The sequence below is a fragment of the Drosophila teissieri genome, chromosome 3L (assembly GCF_016746235.2).
Source record: "Drosophila teissieri strain GT53w chromosome 3L, Prin_Dtei_1.1, whole genome shotgun sequence".
Taxonomy (NCBI): Eukaryota; Metazoa; Arthropoda; class Insecta; order Diptera; family Drosophilidae; genus Drosophila; species Drosophila teissieri.
The window spans coordinates 20,901,647-20,921,787 of NC_053031.1; the positions used below are offsets into that span (position 1 = coordinate 20,901,647).

General features: G+C 41.1%; 6 protein-coding genes across 9 annotated transcripts; 3 read left to right on the forward strand and 3 right to left on the reverse strand.

Moving 5' to 3' along the window:
• Positions 1 to 6,498: 6,498 nt before the first annotated feature.
• Positions 6,499 to 7,823, reverse strand: LOC122616624 (vacuolar protein sorting-associated protein 26C). The gene is made up of 3 exons (XM_043792153.1): positions 7,671 to 7,823; positions 6,847 to 7,615; positions 6,499 to 6,788 (listed from the first exon to the last, which is right to left on the reverse strand). Exons 1-3 carry the CDS (start codon positions 7,728 to 7,730, stop codon positions 6,667 to 6,669), a joined length of 951 nt encoding a protein of 316 aa, XP_043648088.1. The 5' UTR covers positions 7,731 to 7,823; the 3' UTR covers positions 6,499 to 6,666.
• LOC122616628 (coiled-coil-helix-coiled-coil-helix domain-containing protein 7) lies at positions 7,778 to 8,396 on the forward strand. The gene is made up of 3 exons (XM_043792158.1): positions 7,778 to 7,937; positions 7,994 to 8,092; positions 8,148 to 8,396. Exons 1-3 carry the CDS (start codon positions 7,893 to 7,895, stop codon positions 8,259 to 8,261), a joined length of 258 nt encoding a protein of 85 aa, XP_043648093.1. The 5' UTR covers positions 7,778 to 7,892; the 3' UTR covers positions 8,262 to 8,396.
• Positions 8,397 to 8,400: 4 nt separating this feature from the next.
• On the reverse strand, positions 8,401 to 9,412 carry LOC122616625 (distal membrane-arm assembly complex protein 2). Its single transcript, XM_043792154.1, has one exon. The coding sequence runs from the start codon at positions 9,331 to 9,333 to the stop codon at positions 8,482 to 8,484; it is 852 nt and encodes a 283-aa protein (XP_043648089.1). The 5' UTR covers positions 9,334 to 9,412; the 3' UTR covers positions 8,401 to 8,481.
• Positions 9,413 to 9,716: 304 nt separating this feature from the next.
• On the forward strand, positions 9,717 to 15,131 carry LOC122616618 (serine/threonine-protein kinase PITSLRE). 4 transcript variants are annotated; one of them, XM_043792147.1, is made up of 4 exons: positions 9,790 to 9,915; positions 9,975 to 10,172; positions 12,147 to 14,391; positions 14,478 to 15,131. In XM_043792147.1, exons 2-4 carry the CDS (start codon positions 10,108 to 10,110, stop codon positions 15,009 to 15,011), a joined length of 2,844 nt encoding a protein of 947 aa, XP_043648082.1. In that variant the 5' UTR covers positions 9,790 to 9,915; positions 9,975 to 10,107; the 3' UTR covers positions 15,012 to 15,131. The 4 variants fall into 4 exon arrangements, 2 of the variants coding, with proteins under 2 accessions (XP_043648082.1, XP_043648083.1); XM_043792148.1 differs by adding an exon at positions 10,953 to 11,320 and having other exon boundaries at positions 9,830 to 10,172; XR_006325917.1 differs by lacking the exon at positions 14,478 to 15,131 and adding an exon at positions 10,953 to 11,337 and having other exon boundaries at positions 9,717 to 10,172; positions 11,450 to 12,285.
• Positions 15,070 to 16,921, reverse strand: LOC122616622 (peroxisomal membrane protein PEX16). Its single transcript, XM_043792152.1, has 3 exons — positions 16,792 to 16,921; positions 16,357 to 16,493; positions 15,070 to 16,295 (listed from the first exon to the last, which is right to left on the reverse strand). The coding sequence occupies exons 2-3, from the start codon at positions 16,466 to 16,468 to the stop codon at positions 15,376 to 15,378; spliced, it is 1,032 nt and encodes a 343-aa protein (XP_043648087.1). The 5' UTR covers positions 16,469 to 16,493; positions 16,792 to 16,921; the 3' UTR covers positions 15,070 to 15,375.
• Positions 16,818 to 19,981, forward strand: LOC122616626 (peroxisomal membrane protein PEX14). The gene is made up of 3 exons (XM_043792155.1): positions 16,818 to 17,075; positions 17,134 to 17,436; positions 19,348 to 19,981. Exons 1-3 carry the CDS (start codon positions 16,965 to 16,967, stop codon positions 19,774 to 19,776), a joined length of 843 nt encoding a protein of 280 aa, XP_043648090.1. The 5' UTR covers positions 16,818 to 16,964; the 3' UTR covers positions 19,777 to 19,981.
• The last annotated feature ends 160 nt before the right edge of the window (positions 19,982 to 20,141 follow it).

Here is a 20,141-nt window from a genome sequence, read left to right on the forward strand (position 1 = left end):
ACGTATGTATATGCGCCTCTGTGTTTTCCCTGTATTTTCGTGTAATGCCACCGGCGGCAATTTCTTGTACAACAATTTGTGAGTCTGCTGCGCTCAGCACTCACGTAATGAGCATAAACTAAAGGCACAAAAAGGCCAACACCCACACACTTACAGGGCCCACTAACACCGAGATGGCTAAGAGAATATCGCACTGCCGTGCACATAATTGGTGCAAAAAGTTGGAAAATTATCACGGAAGCAAAGCCGAAACACGTACATACATCACCGTCGGCGGACGCGAGATGGCATAATGTGAGAGGGCACTTCCTCTGATCCTGCACTTCCCAAAAGCCAAGAGTTTACTTTTAACTAGATCAATAACTGGTTATTTGTAGGCAGTTTGTATGAAACTAAAAGGATAGGAAGGAAATAGGTCAAAAAAGCTTGTTTTGAATTCCTGTCAGCAACATATTTTTGTTATCCAGTGTTCAACCGGTCTGGCCGGTTTTATTAATGTAAAATTCAAAAATAATACGTTTTTGTTCAGTGTTTTCCCATCACATTTTCACGTTTTTAGGCCATTTTAAGGCGGAACACCTTGTGACCCCGGCTGAGCCTTAAATAACCATCGCCGGGAGCCGGGTTCACTTGCCCTTTGGGCGGCCAACGGCCAAAATTTATTGAAGAAAAGGCGACTGAACTAATCCCCGACCCTAATTACTCATAGAAGCCGTGGGTTACAAACCTTGTCCAACAATTACATCCGTGCAAAGTCCTATCCGATAAATAAAAAAAGCCGGAACGGAAGGGCGGAAAATGTTTCACTTTATGTTAAACTGAAGAGTTTCCGCTTTCGGGTTTTTGGGCAAGCAATTAGCTCGGGCATAGTGATTACAAATTTGAAAAGCTTAGGTCAAGTTGATTACATGACGATTGCAATCTTCAAATGTTGCTTGTATTTACTGAGTCTGGACAAATTTTAGAAATGCTTTTATTTGAGTAAAGACAATACATTAGTCTGCAAAGCCTATGTGCACTTAAATTCATCCGGTCACTGTTGCATTAGTTTATTATAAAAAGTAAGATTGTGATAATTATATAAAAATCCGTTGATTAATCGTGAAAAATGGTATATTGAACTCCCTTTATTAGTGATTAGTAAGTTACCCTTATTCAATTGAGATGTATCACTCGGCGACACGTTAGCTTACCTAGAATAATGCAAAAAGTAAACAATTTCATACCCTTTTTTCGCAGCAGGCAAAAAGTTCATTTCGTTTGCCCCAAAGACATGTTGATTCACATTTAATTTAGTGTAAAAAGCAACTTCTTTTTCATTATTATTCATGTTTACCAACTAATAAAAAGCAAAACGTTTCACTTTACGCCGAAACTGGGGAAGACTTTGAGCCCCATGGGCGACTCAGAATTACACTGGCCAGCAAGAGTGCTATTAAGTGAGCATGGTGTGTGTGCGCTGGCCATTAAAAAGTTTCCTTTACCTCGACCGCCATTCCCCGCTTTTCCACTCTCCGGCTGCTTCTGTTATAGTACTTACTGGGTGGATACTGCTCCCGATTCCGATTCAAATCCTGGTGGTGCTGCCATTGGCACCTGTGTGTTGCCAGTTTCCAGTTGCCAGTTGCCAGTTGCCGGTGCAACTGAAAATACGTTTGCATATGAATTTTTCAAAATGTTTTTTTCCGCTGACCTCGTTTACGGGTCAGAGCAGCTATGAAAAGTTTGCCCTGCAAACTAAATTGCCGTTTGCAACCGGAGGAGGGAAGACACGGTAGCCGGCTTTGAGTTTTCCTTTCTTTCTCCTCGTTTTTTATATTTTTAACATTTTTTCTTTTTGGGCAGCACTGCGCTGAACCCACTTCTTGTTTTTTTTCTTGCCCCTTTTACACAGGCGGTGCAGCATATTGAAATGCGATTACAGGGGTGCCCTGGTGGCTCGTGGATTCATGTTCATTAAACATGCATAAACTCACACTAGCGAACACCCACTTACACAGGCACAGTGACACGGACACGGAGAAAGTGAGACGGAAATGGCTAGGAGATAGAGATAGCATAAAAGTGTACGCTTGGAAAAATAACTGAGAAGTAAATTGAATACCTATTTAGTAAGGGATGACCAGAGGAAAAAGTATTAGTTTTAGCTGAAACCACACTGAATATGTGTTAAATAAGATGTATTAAATAGAAGTTAATAACAATACTTTAGGATAAGATATTTTATTTGATCTCAATGGTCTTTTGTTATCAATGAAAGCTTTTAAAAAATACCTTCTTTTTAGTTAATAATTCTCAGAACAACAAACTATTTACAGTGTAGGAAAGACAGAACTCGTAGGCAGGACTCTAAGAAACTAAAGCATTTCCAGAGCAGATGTCCCTAGGCACATGTAAACAGTTTAAATTTTCAATGCTATGTGCTAATTTAAAATCAATTACATGACGTGACGACGGCACTTTCCCCAAAAATTCAACAACAAGACCTCCAAATCCCCCTGCTAAAATGTTCAAGTGCTGGCAGTGAAATTACAAACAATAGGCAAGCAAATAGCAATTGGAAATGCGTACAAGTCAGCCATGTTTGGCAACAGTTGGTGTGAAAAGTTTGTGCCTGTCGAAAGAGAATTTACTTACGACAGAAAGTTTCTGCCAATACCAATACCAATACGGATGGGAAAACATCAAAGCCCCAGGCAACGGCATCTATTCTATTGGCAACCGTTTTCACCACACTGAGGAAAATTATTCTACAGCATGAAAATGATAATAAATACGGGATGTATTTTAAGTGAATGCACTTGAACAATATAAGATAATAAGGAACGGTTCCCATTTTATTATTTAAATTATATTATTATAAACATTTTTCCCTTTTGCAATCCATGTAATTCGGTAAAGAAGAATGAAAGAAAGTTTTATTTCAAGATAGTCGACATAACAATACCTGGTACTATACGAACCTTTCAGTACCTGTTACATTCTTTTCACCAAGATCATTATACCCTCTAATTCTATGAGTAACGGGTGTAAATATATAGGCTTCGGGAAAAACTTTTCTTGGTGCTACATTTGGCGACTCAGCAAACTGCCGAATTGAAGCCATCTTTCTGTGGTTGGGTGGGTTTAGTGGTTTCAGATGGTTTCGGGTGGTTCTTGGGTGGTTTCCCTTCAAGATGAGGTAAACTTAGTGCCATGTCTTCTTGCCTCTCCGAATTCAGACACACATATGTACGTTTCCCTGAAAGCTGGGGAAAATTGAGACCGGAGGAAAGCAACAGTTTTTCGTGCACTCAAAAAAAACTTAAAATGTGGTGGGACAGATAGCTGATGAACAAGACCGATCCTTTTTTGTTGATGTCACGATGAAATTTAATATAAAAATTTAAGAAAACTTGATCAAAAGGTTAATAAGTTGAAATTAAGACAGGAACAACTCATACATTTTGAAACTGAAATAGACAGCGTCATAAATAATAAACAAAACATCATAACCTACGCATTCACAAAATCAAATGGGCACTTTCTTATGGTCCGTAAGAAACGAAATCAGCTGGAATAGCATTATTATAATGGTAAACATAAGATTATACACCCTTTCGTAAACTATTTTTGCTCCATTGATTTTCATCAGAGTGTTTTTACAACCGCTTTTTTATAAGTATTTGCGATTCAACAGGCCCACATTTTCCCGGACACTTTCCATTCCTTTTCTTTTTTTTGACTTAAATAAATACATTCAAGTGGATATAGCGGTGGGTGTCAGTGCCACGTTCTTTATGGTAAAAAGTTCAGGCCGTCAAAGAAAAGTCGAGTGGAGTCGGCTGGGTTGGGTAAATATATGTGTTTGTTCAGACACACTCGCACAGAAGTACGTATGTACATAATTTAGTGAACTTGAAACTTGCCTCCTTGTCGTCCTGCGGCATATATATGTGCATACATACAAATACACATATTTGTATATCGGATGTCAAGGAGCTGGCCCCTTCAATAAAAGCAAATCGAGGAGGGATATAAAGAAGGAGCTGAGGAAAATTTCATGCTAAGTAATTTATATCGGCGCGTACAGTGGTTGCCAAAAATCTGAAGGCCAGGATTCTTGCTCCATTTAAGTTTATTTAATTAAAATTAATTGCTACCGCCTTGCGCAAAATGAAATTTTCTCCAATAAATTAGGTCCGCAACTATTACTCATAAATTAAGCAGGACACCCAGAAAATTTTAATTGAATATTTTCCAAAAGGGAAAGACCAAATCGTGGCAAAATATTTAAGCTGCAAATTGCCATTTCAGACATGAATATATGTTGGTGAATCTCTTAATAATAATATATTTAGAGTTACCTAAGCCTATAGCAGTGTTATACTATTATTATACTATATTATATTATTATACTATCTAGCTAGTATACGATGATGTTTTGCAGCCTATTGTAAGGAGATATGCTAATCTAATTCTTTGTGGAATATTTTCTCTTAAATTAAAAAAGGTTTGTATAAAATGCCACAGGACTCGTGTGTACATGTTGGAGGAACTCACGAAACATAAAATAAAATGCATTATGTGTGTATGACGGCAGCATCAGCAAGAAAGGCAGTATCAGCTTATTAAAGATTTAAAAAATTTCCATGCAACTCATCGGAGAGCAGGAAATTGATATGCACTTACCGGCAACACGAAAGTCAGAGAAAAGAGTAAAAATATAGTGAGATATGGGAATGAACCTAGAGAAATTGCGATTCTGTGGGGAAAGTAGATTAGCAGCTGTAAAGTATGCTAAGAATAATACTGGAAAGAAATGAAAACCTAACTCGAAAGTACTACTGCGAAAACATGTAATATGAAAAGTAATACTGTCGTACTATAAGATCTGTAATTTTATACTTTTAAATCTCAATTTAATATATATATCGCAATCTAGTATATATAAGCAATACTACAAGTTTTGAAATACTTCATCGAAATAAACGTTTAAATTAAAAAAAAGCCAACATAATTTAAGATCTTAAGCCCCACAAGGTGTGTTCTCGGTGTAAAAAAGAAGGATCGAGTAGAATGTGAAGACAATATGGACAGACCGGAAAGATAGTAGGGTTCCCCATTTTATCTTTTCCATTGCTTTTTGTTTAGCCAGCTGCGTGTAAATTGAAAGATAATAACGAAGGCGGAACAGGATACGGGAAACCAGGTGAGTGGAGTGGCAAAAATGAAGCGCAGCAGAAAGAAGTACCAGAATGCCAAAGAAAATACATTCCCCAACCTCACATCAATCACACATGGACTCTGATTGAAAGCAAATCGCAGGTAAACAATGGATATAATGATGATGGGAAAACGTAATCGATACCCTTATTCGTTACTCCTTCGAGCATTTGATTAAAATTTGTCGAGTTACCCAGTGTCAAATCAATCAATTTCAAAGACAACAAAATAATGTTTGACATTTAATATATTTTAATTGAGCTCTTGGTCGTTCATATATAAAACAGGAAAGGAAATCTCTATGGAAGGCCGAAGCTTATAACGTCATGCTGTAATTATATATTTCATAAAAATAATGGCACCTGGTGTATACAACGAAACTATGGTTTCTTTTCTAATATGTTAAAATATTTAGATTAAAATTTTCCAACCTACGTATTTGGTATACTCATCAATTGTGGTCAATTTAAAGCAGAATTATATATTTTCGAAGAACTGGAAACAGCAAATTTACATACTTTATGATGAAAAAGAACAAAGGTTCCTTTTTTTATTTTCGGTAATTCCAATGGCAGCTATGATCCATACTTATATACTACCCGCAATAGAAAGATAGAATTTTGGGAAATGCCGACAGCTTTAAAACTAAGAGACAAATTAACATACATTCATTATAGAAAATATAAGAGATTTAAATAAATATTTTTGTCTACGAGTAGTACATCAACAATATAGAATATTTCCAAATGCATTTGATGTTGCGGTTTTATTTCAAAGTTTAAGCATAATCGTTGATTTGTAAGTAATAATATTTTTATAAAAATACATTCTCTAAACTTAATTTTTGATCTTAAACATGATAAATTTAGGTAAGCAACCAACAATTTTTTTCATTGGAACAACAAGTGTATGTGGTCGGTATGTGGCTCGAACTTACCGAAAATTTTAGTGATTGGATACTTTTGGTTCACCACCACAGCACCGCAGAACTTTTGAACGATTACCTCAAAAGCAATTTCATTTTATGACACTTATCAAACGCTTCACGCAACATAAAGCAGGCAGACACTATATAATTCTCGTTATACATAAGTGCAAAAAAAATCGCATGCGAATTAAACTAGTCCAATCTGCTATTCACCTGGAAAAGCAAAAGCATCCTTGCAGCTGGCAAACTATCAGCTGATTGTGTAGGCGGGATATTTGAGTGTCATTATTATCTAAGAATCCTTATGGATATTCTTTTTTTATTTTATTGTACATATATTATTACTGATTATATTATACTGATTATATTATTTACTGATCATATCAAATACATCACTTATTTCAGAAGATTGTTATACTAAATCAATTTATATTTGATACATTTTTGAGATATATGTATGTATATTTAGCTTAAAAAAATGTATTACACTTTTATGTTCATAAACAAGCTGCCATAATGCGAAGTTTTTTCGTTCAGCGTCCTGCGGTAGTTACTTTGCTGGGCAGAGGACCTGCCGAACGTTTTAGGACTATTTTGAAGTTCTCGCTTACCGTGTAGTCCTCTTTAAAAACAACAAATAGATTAAGTTCAAACTCTGAAAAGAAAAAAAAATAATGCCACGCGTAATAATAAATAACCAATACGATTCTCACCGATTTTAAAATTCTTGGTGATCAACGTAGGGCAGGTGAATAATCTTGGCAGGACCAAATGGATGGGTAGTTCTAGCTTGGGCAGCACATTGCCATCGGCTATTTGAATGGTCTGTATTTCGGTGGCATCCTTGGAGTAGCCCTCGTCGCATCCACAGGTTTCCACACGCACCAACTGCATCTCAATGGACTTAATGGCCGCCTCCGTGTGCTGGACCGTAATGCTGCCAGTAATAGCAGTTGTTACGCAGAATTCGCTCCGGTCCAGACGCCCTGTGATGAGGAATCTCGGCATGGACAACCTCTCCTTGGCGCTGGCATTCTTCTGCAGTGAATCCGGACTCAAACTAAAAGGAACCACTTTCTTTGAATCCTCGCCCAAAGCCAGTGGCTTATATTGCACGCAGAACTGCTGGATTCTGGTCATGGATTTGCCCAGAAAGTTCCTTTTTACAGTGCAAGTTAGTTGATAATTCACGTTGATGAAAACACCGTGGTATGTTTCATATAGAACTCGCGGTTCCTTTTTGCACACCAAAGGCAGTTCAAAATGGAACTCTGAACGGCCGGCGCTCAGTTTCCCGGGCGCAGATAACTCCAGACTATTCTGGAGCAGATTAATGGGTTTCACAGAGTTATAGAAAGCATCGAAAAGACCAACGGTTTTAGCACTTAATTGGAGATTAACGATTCCCTCCAGGTACAATATAATTCCTTCGTGTTTTGTCTCCTGAGAGCACTGAAACTGCACGCAGCCCAATAGCATGTCCTAGGGAATATATATTTTCGTGAAATAACACTTTAAGGAGCCTGTAAGTACTTACATTTTCATGGTAAACCTTATTCTCTCTCTTTAATTTAATATCGAAGAGTAGTGAACCCATTTTAATCAGTAAATGAAAACAAATATAACAGCTGATGTATCCTAAGGCGATCTGGCATCCCTGGCATCAGCTGTCCAGCAAGTGGACAGTCCCGAAATCGGGAAAACGAAAACAATCTCGTTTTTATATAAGTTTAGTTTAAACATTAACATTTAATAACAAATGCCTCGCAATATAAATGCTGAGAGGGATAATCCCTGCTTAAAGGTTTGTATGCTATTTGTATGTATCCATAATTCCTTAAATATATATTTACAAAATAGGAACAGGAGCTTTCATTCAAATGCCTCAACAAAAACAACTTTGATCGCGACAAGTGCGAAATATATTTTGCCAATTATAACAATTGCAAGGAGTTCTGGGTGGGTTCTTCAATAAAAGTGATCGTCTTATGAACTAAATTTTTTTCTTTAATAGAACAAAGTAAAAAGCGAAAGAAGAGCGAAGGGAATAGCTCCATATTTGCCGCCATTGGAAGAACGCGATGCGATTAAAGCTGAATATATGAAAGGGAAGCCCCAGCAAAGCTGATATATCTTCATATTGAATACTTTTTGCATATAAACAAGCTACACATCAGGGAGGAAAGCTTTAACAAGCATTAGACGTCCTGTTGGAATCTTTAAATCCTATATTTAAAAAGTCCCTTTTAAATGAAGATCTAGATTCATATTTTGTTATTAAAAACATTTATATTCACCTAAACTTAAAAATCGCATAAATCCCTTATATAGGCTAAACAAATTTAGCCTTAGCTGTGAATAGCATCGGCGCCAACAATTTTTAAAGCGGGCATGGACTCCTCCAACATGACTGTGACCAATTCCAATTCCAGAGTCTCCTTGGGATCATCCAGGATCAGTAATTTAAGCTGGGGAAGACGATATAGGCAGGCCAATCCGTTGGTGGTGATTTGGGTGCCCGAAAGGTCGAGCACTTCCAGCTGAGGGAAGCCACCTCCCGAAATCCTATCCAGACACCAGTCATCAAAAGTTTTTACGTTGTGAAAGGACAGGAACTTAAGGGAGTCCAGGCAGCGTAGGTTCTCCAATCCCTCGTAGTAGAGTTCCATGTTATCACACCTTAAGGCCTCTACTTTATAGCGAGGATCGAACTTATTAGGCAGATTGAATTCTCCATCCTTGGTGGCTCGGCGCCAGTGGGTATCGTTGATGAATTTGACGGCCCCGCCGCGGTACAGTATGAAATGTGCCGCAGCCAATTCAGCGCCCAGAATCTTGTGTCTTTCCGGAACAAACTGCTGCATGTGTCGCTCAATGCGCTCCTCCCGGTTCTCCCACCACTGTCGTATGTTCCTCGGACTCAGATCGATTGGTTTCTGCATCATCACGATGAAATCTGAGGTTTGCTCCGCATTGGAGAACAGCTTTAGCTTGCTGCTCCAATCCTCCGGCCGGTCGCCAATCGGAGTGCGCCACTTAAGTTTCTGCTTATCCGCTGCCAATTCCGCGCGGATCCTCTTCACCGTCGCACTGACCTCCACCTCCTCACCCGGGTACGCCTGATTTGTGGGCACGGTGGATGTCGTTCGAATGCCACATCGCCCTAAGAAGGGAAATCCACGCGACACGCGCTGCAACATCCTTCGAGTGTGATTTCAATAAATAAATTTTTGTGGGTAAATGTACCGGAGATGCGCATATTATATGAACAGCGATGTGTCACGATGTTTCACGACGTGATCCTAACTATACGATAGTTAGGATAGGCTTTATTGCCTATCTGCTCATTTATTTATTAATTGATATCAAATGCATTAAGTTGTTTAATACCACAGGAATACAGAAAGCTAAATGTTATATTATGTATCCAACTCCACTAAACTATATGTTGCTTTTACTCACGTTACGTTTAAAGATGAAAGAAAAATAAGTGTAAATAAAAAAACACAATATTAAATCACACAAATATTGATTTAACAGTCAGATTTAAAGATCTGTTAATAAATTGATGGTTTAATTCAAGTATGTTTGTGACTCACGAGATGCGCGCGTGGAATCACAGCAGCTGACGCATCAGCTGCTAGCACTGAATTTATTGCCGAGTTGGCAGTCCAAGCTGATGCGACGCCATTTTGCTTTTGCGTGCTGTCAAACGCTGAATTTCACATTTCCACCACAAGAAAAAAGAAGAGAAGAAAGAAGCGCAGACGACCATTGCTGAAGTGCGTGAGATACCACCGAAAAAACGAGCTAAATCACTTAAATGCTGATTAACCGCCAGCCAATCTGTTAAAACCAACGGCAACTAGGCGAACGCCGCAGAAACCTGCCGACAATTACGTGAACCAACGCAAGGGCACCCGTGCAATTGGCATTTTAATTGGCGACTTTAGCTGCGAACGGCGCGCCGAAAAATGGTCAATTCATCTGGCAGCGAGGATGGCCAGCTGCGAAGCCCCAACGATGGGCATTATCACAGGTGTGTATTATCCTTGGGGTCCTGGGCAAACTCAGAGATTCGGTGTTCTCAATATGCGATTCATGGAAAATTGTTGCTGCATACATACAAATAGGCGTACATATACACACGGGTGCTGGTTGCGCGGCGGGAATTCCGCTAGAACTCTAGCCAGATATCTTGTGGTATCCCGCCGTTGACATCTCTCGCCTATTCATACAGCTGCGGTCATGATAATAGATAATAGAGTATTTTAAAAGAATACATCAAATAAATTTTAAACAAATGATTGGACCTACCAAGCTCGATTACATAAAAAGTATATATCTAAAATTATTAATAGTGAATTTATCTTATTTTTCCCTTTTTAAATGGCTCATAGAACAATTTAAGTACTTCCCAATCAATTCAATAGTGAGGAAATTTAATTTAAATAATCCGTAAACATGCCTATGACAAATCCAACTATTATTTTGACCACACGTGTACCAATAACTGTTGCATGTGTGTATGCAGAGGGTGGACAATTTTCCCCCACCATATTTATTAGTTGACTATAACGAATAGTACATGCTAATTTTTTAATATTGATACGAAAATTGCGTTTGTAAAAATAACATTCGCCTCTAATATATATGTACATGTATTTCACCCCAACATCCCTTTCGCGCTTGTTTGCTCTCCTTGATAATGATAACAAAAATACCAAACCAAAAGAAAACCAAACCAATTTATGACGATTTAAAATTTATTGATTTTATTGAACCGTTTAATTGACTTGAATTTTTTCGTTGCAAATAGGCCAAAAAGTGTGTACTTGTCCCATGACCGAGGCGCGCGATGGCCAACAACAAACCTAATAATAATCGTAATAAAAATAAAAAAAAAGAACCAACAAAGCTATTTAAAAAAAATGCAAAATTAAAACGAACGAAAAAAGTACAAAAAGTATGTGCAAATTCGAGTTTAAAACTGTGCACCTGCAGTGTCAACGGCAGATGGGACCAAATCTTCTCAAGCCAACCTACACTAATCTCGCTTGACACGCCGCTGGCAAGTTAAATGTGTTCCGAGAACCGAATACCGAAAACCCGAGAATCGGGATAGAGATCCGATAAGCTCCGAACCGACGGATCGATCGATTCGATCCCTCTCATGTGCTGCTGGCGGTAAATTGTAATACTCTGTAATAATCTCAATTGAATGAAACACACACAATATTGTATTTATACTACTTTGCTAATGCCTCTTTCCAAGTCCTGTCTCAATATCTTTCGTGTCTCTCTGTCTCTCAAAAGATAACTACTCCCATTCCCAGCAGGTTGCGCAGTCGGTCGTGTAAGTGTTTGCATTTTACAGCCCTTGGTAGCTTTGAGGCTCCGAGCTTCATGGAATAGTTACGGGATCCGGCATCAGGTAAGTACTCCATTTGATCGCACTCAATGGTGGGTCGATTTTCATTTTAGTGTTCATATACATTCATATTTACACAATTTATAAAAGACTAAGCGTAGAATTACTATTATCAGATCTACAGACTTCCTATTCGAACATACATTTTTTAATGACTCTATGATTACTTGTCTCCATGACTTCCAACGATGTTTATTTGCCCTCAAATCGACTCACCAAATTTTACTCGTTGCTGCTCAAATATGGAACAAAAACACCAATTATCTGAGCAACACCGAAACGATTGCCTCGAATAAATCACTTATGATTCGCTATACTGCACCACAGTTTTTGTATCTAATCTCGAAAGAATTCCAGAGCTAACGTGGACTCGAGCTTTTAAGGTCTCCAAGGGCTAGTGTAAAATGTAATCCTAACTCCGACTGCATCAAAACACGCAACCTGCAACGAGCAACATGCAACACGGTCATAGCAGCGCCTGGTCTACTGGGACTTCGGCAGGCAACGGTCCAGAATCATCAGCAGATGGGACACCACTTAAAGCACGACACCATAATTTTGAACTTTCTCTCTTTCTTTTAGCCGAGGCGAGGAGGATGAGCACGAGGGGGACGCTGATGCATTGTACATACAACCACCGCAGGCCAGCCGAGAATCGGGATCCGGTTCCAGGCGAGAGAAGAAGAAACATTCCCGCGAGCGTCGACGCCACAAGGAACGGGAAAATGTGGGCGGTGCTGCACCAGGACCAGAACGGGATCATCGATTTGACTATCGGAGCCGGGAGGAGCACTACCACCACCACCATCGCGAACGGAGCAGCAATGTGGCTGCAGCTTATGCGAAACACCACCTAAGTCATGCCTACCATTACCCCCAGCCGCCTCAACAGCAGCAACAGTCCCTACCTCCGGCGCCCAGCTATGCTGCCCACCATCATCATCATCACCAGCATTTAAGTGGAGCTCGAGCCGCTCCCCGCGATTATCATTCCTATCCATCGGGCTATCACTCGAGCAGTCGGCACGGCGACTACACTATGGAGGAGCCAGCGCGTCGCAGTAGTAAATATGCGGAGAGCAAGGATGCTGAGAGCCTGGAACAGGATCTGCGTTCCAGGCTACTAAAAAAGCGGCATAACTACGTTAAGGACTATGAAACGGAGGAAAACTTTGAGCATCGGGTCGAAAGAAGTGATCGGCGGGAAGGAGGACGCAAGGAGAGAGAGCGGACTGGGCGAAGTACCCACAAGCAAAACCGTCACGACCGAGTCATTGAGCTGCTGGACAGTCCCGGACAGGAGCACCACCATCAGCACAAATCGCATCGCAGCAAGTGGCGCGAGGAAGTTGAGGTCAGCAGACAAAAGATGCCCGAGGACTTAGAGCTGTTGGCTCGCAGAGAAAAACTTCTTGCCGCTGAACGGGACAACCGGCAGCGAAAGCAGACGGCTCGTGAGGAACTGGAAGCTCGGCGAGAGTTGCTCCGCGAGCGAAACGAGCACAGCGATGCACTAAGTCCAACAACAGTAGCTGCAAGCGTAACCGCTGGTTTGAACATTCATGTAAAGAGGAAGTCCAAGCCTGATAGCTATGAGAAGGAAATCAAACTCAAGAAGCGGCGGGAGGAAGATATCGAGGTTATCCGAGATGATGACGATGAAGAGAGCGAAGAGAGCGACTCAAATGAGGAGGATCCCGAGGAGGACAGCGCAACAGAATCTGGAAGTGAAGACAGCTATGCTAGCAGAAAAAAGAGCAAGATTAAATCCAAGTCACAATTGGAAGACGACGACGAAGACTTACCCTTGCCCGATAGTCCACTTAGCGTGGGTGACCTATACAAGTCACCCAAACAGCGTCAGCGATCTCGCTCTGTAAGCTCTAAGAGCAGCTCCCAGTCCAGTCGAAATAGTCGATCCAGATCTCGTTCTAGAAGTCAAAGCAGCCTGGAGGATGAAGTAGATCGGCGAGTCGCGGAAGCAGCTGCCTCACCCAGCAGCAGCACGCGCAGCGAGGAACGTGGAATGACCCAAGAGCAGCCTGAAGAGAAGCCCGAGGAGAAACTCAAAGAGAAACAAAAGTCTCTGGAGGAGCAAATTCCGTGCGATGACAAGGGCGTTCCACTGCCCAACTATTATCCCGGTGTACAGGGCTGCCGCTCTGTGGAGGAGTTCCAGTGTCTAAATCGCATCGAAGAGGGAACCTATGGCGTGGTATATCGAGCCAAAGACAAAAGAACCAATGAGATTGTGGCTCTTAAGCGTCTGAAAATGGAGAAGGAGAAGGAGGGATTTCCAATAACATCACTCAGGGAGATCAACACTCTTCTCAAGGGTCAACATCCGAATATTGTGACCGTTCGCGAGATCGTGGTCGGATCAAACATGGATAAGATATTTATTGTGATGGACTATGTGGAACACGACCTGAAATCCTTGATGGAAACGATGAAGAATCGTAAGCAGAGCTTTTTCCCCGGAGAAGTAAAGTGTCTGACTCAGCAGCTCCTGCTGGCGGTGGCCCATCTCCATGACAATTGGATATTGCATCGTGACCTGAAGACCTCCAATCTTCTCTTGTCCCACAAGGGCATTCTTAAAGTGGGCGATTTCGGATTGGCCAGGGAGTATGGTTCGCCGATCAAGAAGTATACCTCACTTGTTGTGACTCTCTGGTACCGTGCACCGGAGTTGCTCCTTTGCTCGCCGGTTTACTCCACGCCCATAGACGTCTGGTCGGTGGGCTGCATTTTCGCCGAATTCCTGCAGATGTTGCCGCTCTTTCCGGGAAAATCTGAAATCGATGAGCTTAACAGGATCTTTAAGGTAAGATATGAATGGTTTTGACATTACATTAATTTTTAAAATCACTTGCTGAATGATCATTGACTGTCAATTTATTGTTCTTTTAGGAATTGGGCACTCCGAACGAAAAGATCTGGCCCGGATACACCGAGCTACCCGCCGTGAAGAACATGTTGTCACAGAACTCTCAGTTTACCGAGTATCCCGTCTCTCAACTACGCAAGCACTTCCAGGAGAAGACCTCTGAAATGGGTTTGTCGCTGCTGCAGGGTCTGCTGACGTACGATCCGAAACAAAGACTGAGCGCCGACGCGGCACTAAAGCATGGCTTCTTCAAGGAGCTGCCATTGCCCATCGATCCCTCCATGTTTCCCACGTGGCCGGCCAAGAGTGAATTGGGAGCCCGCAAGGCACAAGCCTCATCCCCCAAACCACCGTCCGGTGGCTCGCAGTTCAAGCAGCTAGGTCGCGATGAGCCCATCGCTGTGGGTCCGGGAAACAAGCTCTCATCTGGGATTATCACTGGCAACAAGAAGAGCCACGGAGCTGGTGGATCGTCGGCTAGCACGGGATTTGTCCTGAACGCTGGATTAACGCAACGCCAGTTGGCCATGGGACCGGGATTCAGTCTGAAGTTCTGATTCTGTGTGTTTTTAGCCCATTACGATTACAATTAATTGTTATGTATAGTTAGCGATGTAAGTGAAAAATTTCGTTTAATTGTATGTGTAAAAATATTGTTCCATATATAATTTAAAAAGCCATACAAAACAATTGATGTATAATTACTTTTCATTTCAAGAGCGGCAATCCCGAGTAGGAAAGCTGACTATAAACGTTGTGGAATTTAGTCACTAGTTTTCAACTTGAGTTTTAGATTTATTGTTCAATTTTCCGGGTCTAAAATTCCAGAGACCACAAGTCAACCCTCTACACTCCAAATGCATCCACACCTGTAACTTTAAAACTTAGCCTAGGGGAATACTTTCGCTCTATCTGAAATGCCTAAGTAGACCACAGATAGAAGTAAGTGGTTTGCCACGTGGGAATGTAATCTTTAAGGGGTTTAGCCACCACCTTAGCAATTGGCACACTTGTGGCCACAAAGTCGAGGATCCGCTCCAGTCTGGATTTGGTGAAGCTGTCATAGAACGGCGATCGGACCATGAAGTACATGATGTTTATGCATCGCCTGCTCAGCTCAAGTTTTTGTTGCTTGGACATGAGGTCGCGATGCTGACGGTACAGGTGTATGCTATACAAATCCATGGATAATGCTACCATATACTGTTTCCAACTTCTCTGTCCGAACAACCCCATGGCGACCAGGTGGATTAGCGGCTTCGATATATACAGGTATTCGGCTTGCAGGAGTTTCCGCGGAATTTGCGTTTTCACCGCTTCATTGTTGTCTATATGAAGCTTGAAGTCCCGATATTGCAGGGGAGGAGCACCCTCCACCTTGCGAATAACACGGCCAGATCGCTTTAATTGGAAGGTGATTGAGTGCTGGGAATGCAACAAATCGTTCGACAAGGATACAGCCCCATCCCCAGAATTTTTTCTCTGCTTGCCGACGGCCCTTCGATTCAGGGCGGCGATGGGCGGTGAGGTTATTATATCCGAGGTGGAGTGCTTCAAGATAAAGAAACGGCCCGCTGCCTTGAACGCCTGTATTAGCGCTATCACCAGCCATTTGCCGGATTGACCGAAAAGCCGGCGGGCTGATATCTCGATGAAAACCTCGCTATATTCAAGTGTCGTCAACGTGACCTTTAGACGGTAGCAAAGTTTAGATTGCAGCTGGATCACAGAATTCGCCTCGGCATTGCGTGCTTTTTCGATGATCCGATCGTTATAGAACACCAGCATATTGGACAACGTGTACACCAGCTCACTGACCACATTTGATGAAGAAATACGACCTGGAAGCCGGACCAAAGAGATTAATCTATACGGTCTATGTAAACAAGAATTTCACCTTACCTGCTATAAAGTAGGATACCCACTTGGCTGTTGTCTCGAAATCTCCCACCACATCCGGGTTTTTCGCCACCCACGCCTCGTACGCCTTTAGCATGCCCTTCAGAGTGTCCATTATATCCAGAAATTATTGCCTGTTTCTTTAAATAGTAAATAAAAATTAAGAGTTTCGGACTGCAGGTAATCAAATCGGTCAGCTGTGGGTTCTGGGCTTTTGGGCAAGGCGTTAGTGCGTTCATGCTAGTACAAATTGAAGGTGACGCAATGTACATACGTATGTGTCCAGACAGAGAGACCGTCGATTAAATGAAACGCTCTTTGGAATGTTAAAACACAGAAACTTACATTGCTAGATTCTTTTTAATTGGAGCATTTCTCACCCAATTCTTCAGAAAAATAAATTTTCAAAATTCTTATTTTTATTACGTCACAAAATACCTGAATTTGATATGCCCACCCCTTAATTAACGCGTTTGTGACTTCAAGACACCCAAGTGCTCGGTCACACTTTTGTTTTTGTGCACTTTGCAATCGAATTGCTCGTGAAAACGGGTTCACTTCGTTTTCGTGTGGATTGGCTAGTCAAGATTGAATTAAGAGTCGATATACAGATGTCCAGCAACAATACGGATACTGGGGACACCACCATCATGGCGACGGCTACCTCGGTGCAGCACGATGTCGAGGCCGGCGCAGATGAGCAATTGCCCCGAGAATCGCTGGTAATATTTGTATAACCCCTCAAGTTTGCCTAATCTATAATCCAACTAATCGCCGCAGATAACCACTGCAGTCAGTTTTCTACAAAACACTAAGGTGCGCCACACGACACTTATCCAGAAGCAGCAGTTCCTACGGTCCAAAGGTCTCACTTCTCACGAAATCCAGTTGGCCTGCGAACGGGCCGGCGTTTTCACCCAAGACCCCAATAATCCCAATCCCAGCCCGAACACCGTGATCAGCATTGGATCCCAATTGCAGGCGCTGCAGCCGCAACCGACTGTCTTTGCCCGGATCAGGGAAATCACCCATTCGGCAGCCCTGTTTAGCGGAGTTATTTATGCAGTCTACCTTTTCTGGAAGGTGAGATGCCGTGGGTTCCCTATTTTGGGGATTTTATTAAAAACGTATTATCTTTACTCCATTAATTTGACTGTGAGTTTAAAGATATTGCTAATGCTTAGCTGCATATATACAGTTGCGAAAAAAATAATAGCACCACCATAACGTATTTTGTTCTCGATTAAATAAATTAAGGTTGAGGTACCGATAGTACGAAATACTGATTTTTCGCATAATGCTAGATATTTTTCCTATCCAAAAATGAAAAAAAAAATTTGAATTGTCCATACCTTGATTTTTAATAATTTTTTTTGGGCGGCAAGGTCTAAAATGAGGCGAAAACAAAAATAGCACCACTATCGATTTTTTCAAATATTCAATACTTGTCGGCGGTTTGTTTTGGTGAAAAGCACATGGATATAAAACTTGACATTTCTATTACTATATCCAACATTATTTTTGAAACATACCTTAAAAAAAATTATTAAAATGGGACGAGGAAAGCATTGCTCTTCAGATAAGCGTGGCATGGTCAAAAAACCAATTTCTGAAGGAAAATCACACAGAAATATTGGTCTAATCCTTCAATTCTAAATCAAAATGATAGGAAATGCAATCACCTACAACAAGAATCCCGAAAAACGTGGGAGAAAACAATCATTGGGCACCCATCTCTTCAAAAGGCTAGTGCCCGAGGGCAAGAAGGATCCATTTAAAGCTGCTACCGAACTGAAAAAGGATCTCAACATATCCGCAACAGTGCAAACAGTTCACACATGTCTCAGGGAACATGGATTAAAAGTCTGTAGTCCCAGAAAGGTCCCTCTTTAAAATGGGAGACACATACCCAAGCGCATTAAGTTCGTCAAGGAACATTTAAATTGGTCTTGCGAAAAATGGAGGAACTTCTTATGGTCAGATGGAAGCAAGGTGGTTTTTTTTGGTGGTAATGGATCTTAATCGTATGTAAGACGACCTAAGAACACCGAATATAAGCCAAATTACACAGTAGAAGCAATTAAACACGGAGGATCCAGTATAATGGTATGGGCTTGTTTCTCGTACTATGTAGTCGGGGCTATACCATAATATACCATGGTCAAAAACCATCTGGGATCAACATGTGTTTGTGGATATTTTGGTGACGATGATGCTACCCTTTGCCGAATACAATTAAAAGACTATGATCCCAAGTAGACCAGCAGGAAAGCCAAGGATTCGTTCCAAAATTAATCTGTTCCTGTTTTGGATTGGCCTGTGCAGTCCCCAGGCCGTAATCCCATCAAAAATTCTTGGTCAGATATGAGAAAAGCAGTTGTAGCTTTAAAGCCAACTAACAACGAATAACTTTGGGTATAATTAAGGAGTCCTGGTGCAAAATATCCCTAAAACGGTGCCAGGACCTGGTTGAGTCCATGCCAAAACGTTCCGCAGCTGTTATTGCTAATAAAGGATACACTACCAAATATTAAATTAATGGGATGGGCGTAGTTTTAATATACAATCACTTGTTATTAAGGAATTTTTTACTGTTAAGTTTATATTTTATGTTTAAAGCATTTTTTATGAAGTGGTGCTATTATTTTTTTCGCCTAATTTTGAAACTTTTCATAAAGTTCCTTAAATAAGTTAAGAATTCATAGAACAATTGCGATTTTTTTTTATTTTCTAAAAAGTGAATTGTTTAACCTTTCTAAAAAGGTATTTCAGCTCCTTTTAAACCCTAAATTGTAGGTAGGAGACTTATTCAAAGTTTTACTGGGCCAGTGGTTCTATTTTTTTTTTCGCAGCTGTACATATTTGATGACACTTTTACGACACGACGTAGGATTTACTTACGCATTTTTTGGAAGTATTAGGACGCATAAATAAGTTTTTCATCAGTACAAAGAACATTTTTGTTATTAACTTTTAAAACCTGTATAACTACAGAAATACATTGCGCCTTACCTGTTTGGCAAACCCAAGAAGAAGGCGGTCGATGAAGTTCTGGACGACATAGATAAGAAGGTGGACCAACGCACCAACGACCTCAACAAGGAGATTTCAGCGGTCAGGGATCTGATCACCACCCAACAGAGGGAACACTCCCAGCAGCTGAACCGCGAATTTAGTAACTTCCGCAGCGATCTGGATGCCATTAAGGGCCTGCTTTTGAACCGAAAGCAGTTTGCCGGTCCTGTGGCCCCGATTGCAGTGCCATCCATTCCCGCCTGGCAATTGGCCGGCTCCCCGCATCACCATCACCGGCACAGCGGGTCGGACGACAATGAGAAGGGCGATGATGCTGGATCCGGGTCGGGCTCATCGGAGACCGAGGTGGTAACCAAGAATAGTGACTCCAGCTTGGAGATCATGTAATGCAATCAGAATACGAGGTTGACTATATAGACGTAGTATATAGTTAGCTGTAAATTGAGTTTTCCCTTAAATGCCTTTAAGAATTTTTGGTTTTCTTGCTTCGCGTTTATAGCATTTAAGTTATCTTTATAGTCAACAGCTAATCCATATCCAAAAGTACATACACAAACTCACATATACACACTTATGCGATACGATGTCTATACAATGTAATAATAAAAAAGTTTACATAATAACAGGTTTGAATTGAAAGAAACTGTTTAATTAAGCGCAAAAATGCTTTTGTGTAGTTTTTTGTCTATCGGTACATACGGGGTGGGGATAGCATATCGGTTTAGACAATAAATTTCGACTTAGACGATAAT

Excerpts from the sequence above, each read along its gene's own strand:
- LOC122616624 (XM_043792153.1), bottom strand. The coding sequence starts at position 7,730 with ATGGGTTCACTACTCTTCGATATTAAATTAAAGAGAGAGAATAAGGTT. Across the intron at positions 7,616-7,670 it reads ATAAGGTTTACCATGAAAAT|GACATGCTATTGGGCTGCGT; the intron begins GTAAGTACTTAC and ends TATATTCCCTAG. Across the intron at positions 6,789-6,846 it reads CACCAAGAATTTTAAAATCG|AGTTTGAACTTAATCTATTT; the intron begins GTGAGAATCGTA and ends TTTTCTTTTCAG.
- LOC122616628 (XM_043792158.1), top strand. The coding sequence starts at position 7,893 with ATGCCTCGCAATATAAATGCTGAGAGGGATAATCCCTGCTTAAAG. Across the intron at positions 7,938-7,993 it reads GGGATAATCCCTGCTTAAAG|GAACAGGAGCTTTCATTCAA; the intron begins GTTTGTATGCTA and ends TTTACAAAATAG. Across the intron at positions 8,093-8,147 it reads ACAATTGCAAGGAGTTCTGG|AACAAAGTAAAAAGCGAAAG; the intron begins GTGGGTTCTTCA and ends TTTCTTTAATAG.
- LOC122616625 (XM_043792154.1), bottom strand. The coding sequence starts at position 9,333 with ATGTTGCAGCGCGTGTCGCGTGGATTTCCCTTCTTAGGGCGATGTGGC.
- LOC122616618 (XM_043792147.1), top strand. The coding sequence starts at position 10,108 with ATGGTCAATTCATCTGGCAGCGAGGATGGCCAGCTGCGAAGCCCCAAC. Across the intron at positions 10,173-12,146 it reads AACGATGGGCATTATCACAG|CCGAGGCGAGGAGGATGAGC; the intron begins GTGTGTATTATC and ends TCTTTCTTTTAG. Across the intron at positions 14,392-14,477 it reads AGCTTAACAGGATCTTTAAG|GAATTGGGCACTCCGAACGA; the intron begins GTAAGATATGAA and ends TTGTTCTTTTAG.
- LOC122616622 (XM_043792152.1), bottom strand. The coding sequence starts at position 16,468 with ATGGACACTCTGAAGGGCATGCTAAAGGCGTACGAGGCGTGGGTGGCG. Across the intron at positions 16,296-16,356 it reads GGTATCCTACTTTATAGCAG|GTCGTATTTCTTCATCAAAT; the intron begins GTAAGGTGAAAT and ends TCCGGCTTCCAG.
- LOC122616626 (XM_043792155.1), top strand. The coding sequence starts at position 16,965 with ATGTCCAGCAACAATACGGATACTGGGGACACCACCATCATGGCGACG. Across the intron at positions 17,076-17,133 it reads AATTGCCCCGAGAATCGCTG|ATAACCACTGCAGTCAGTTT; the intron begins GTAATATTTGTA and ends TAATCGCCGCAG. Across the intron at positions 17,437-19,347 it reads CAGTCTACCTTTTCTGGAAG|AAATACATTGCGCCTTACCT; the intron begins GTGAGATGCCGT and ends GTATAACTACAG.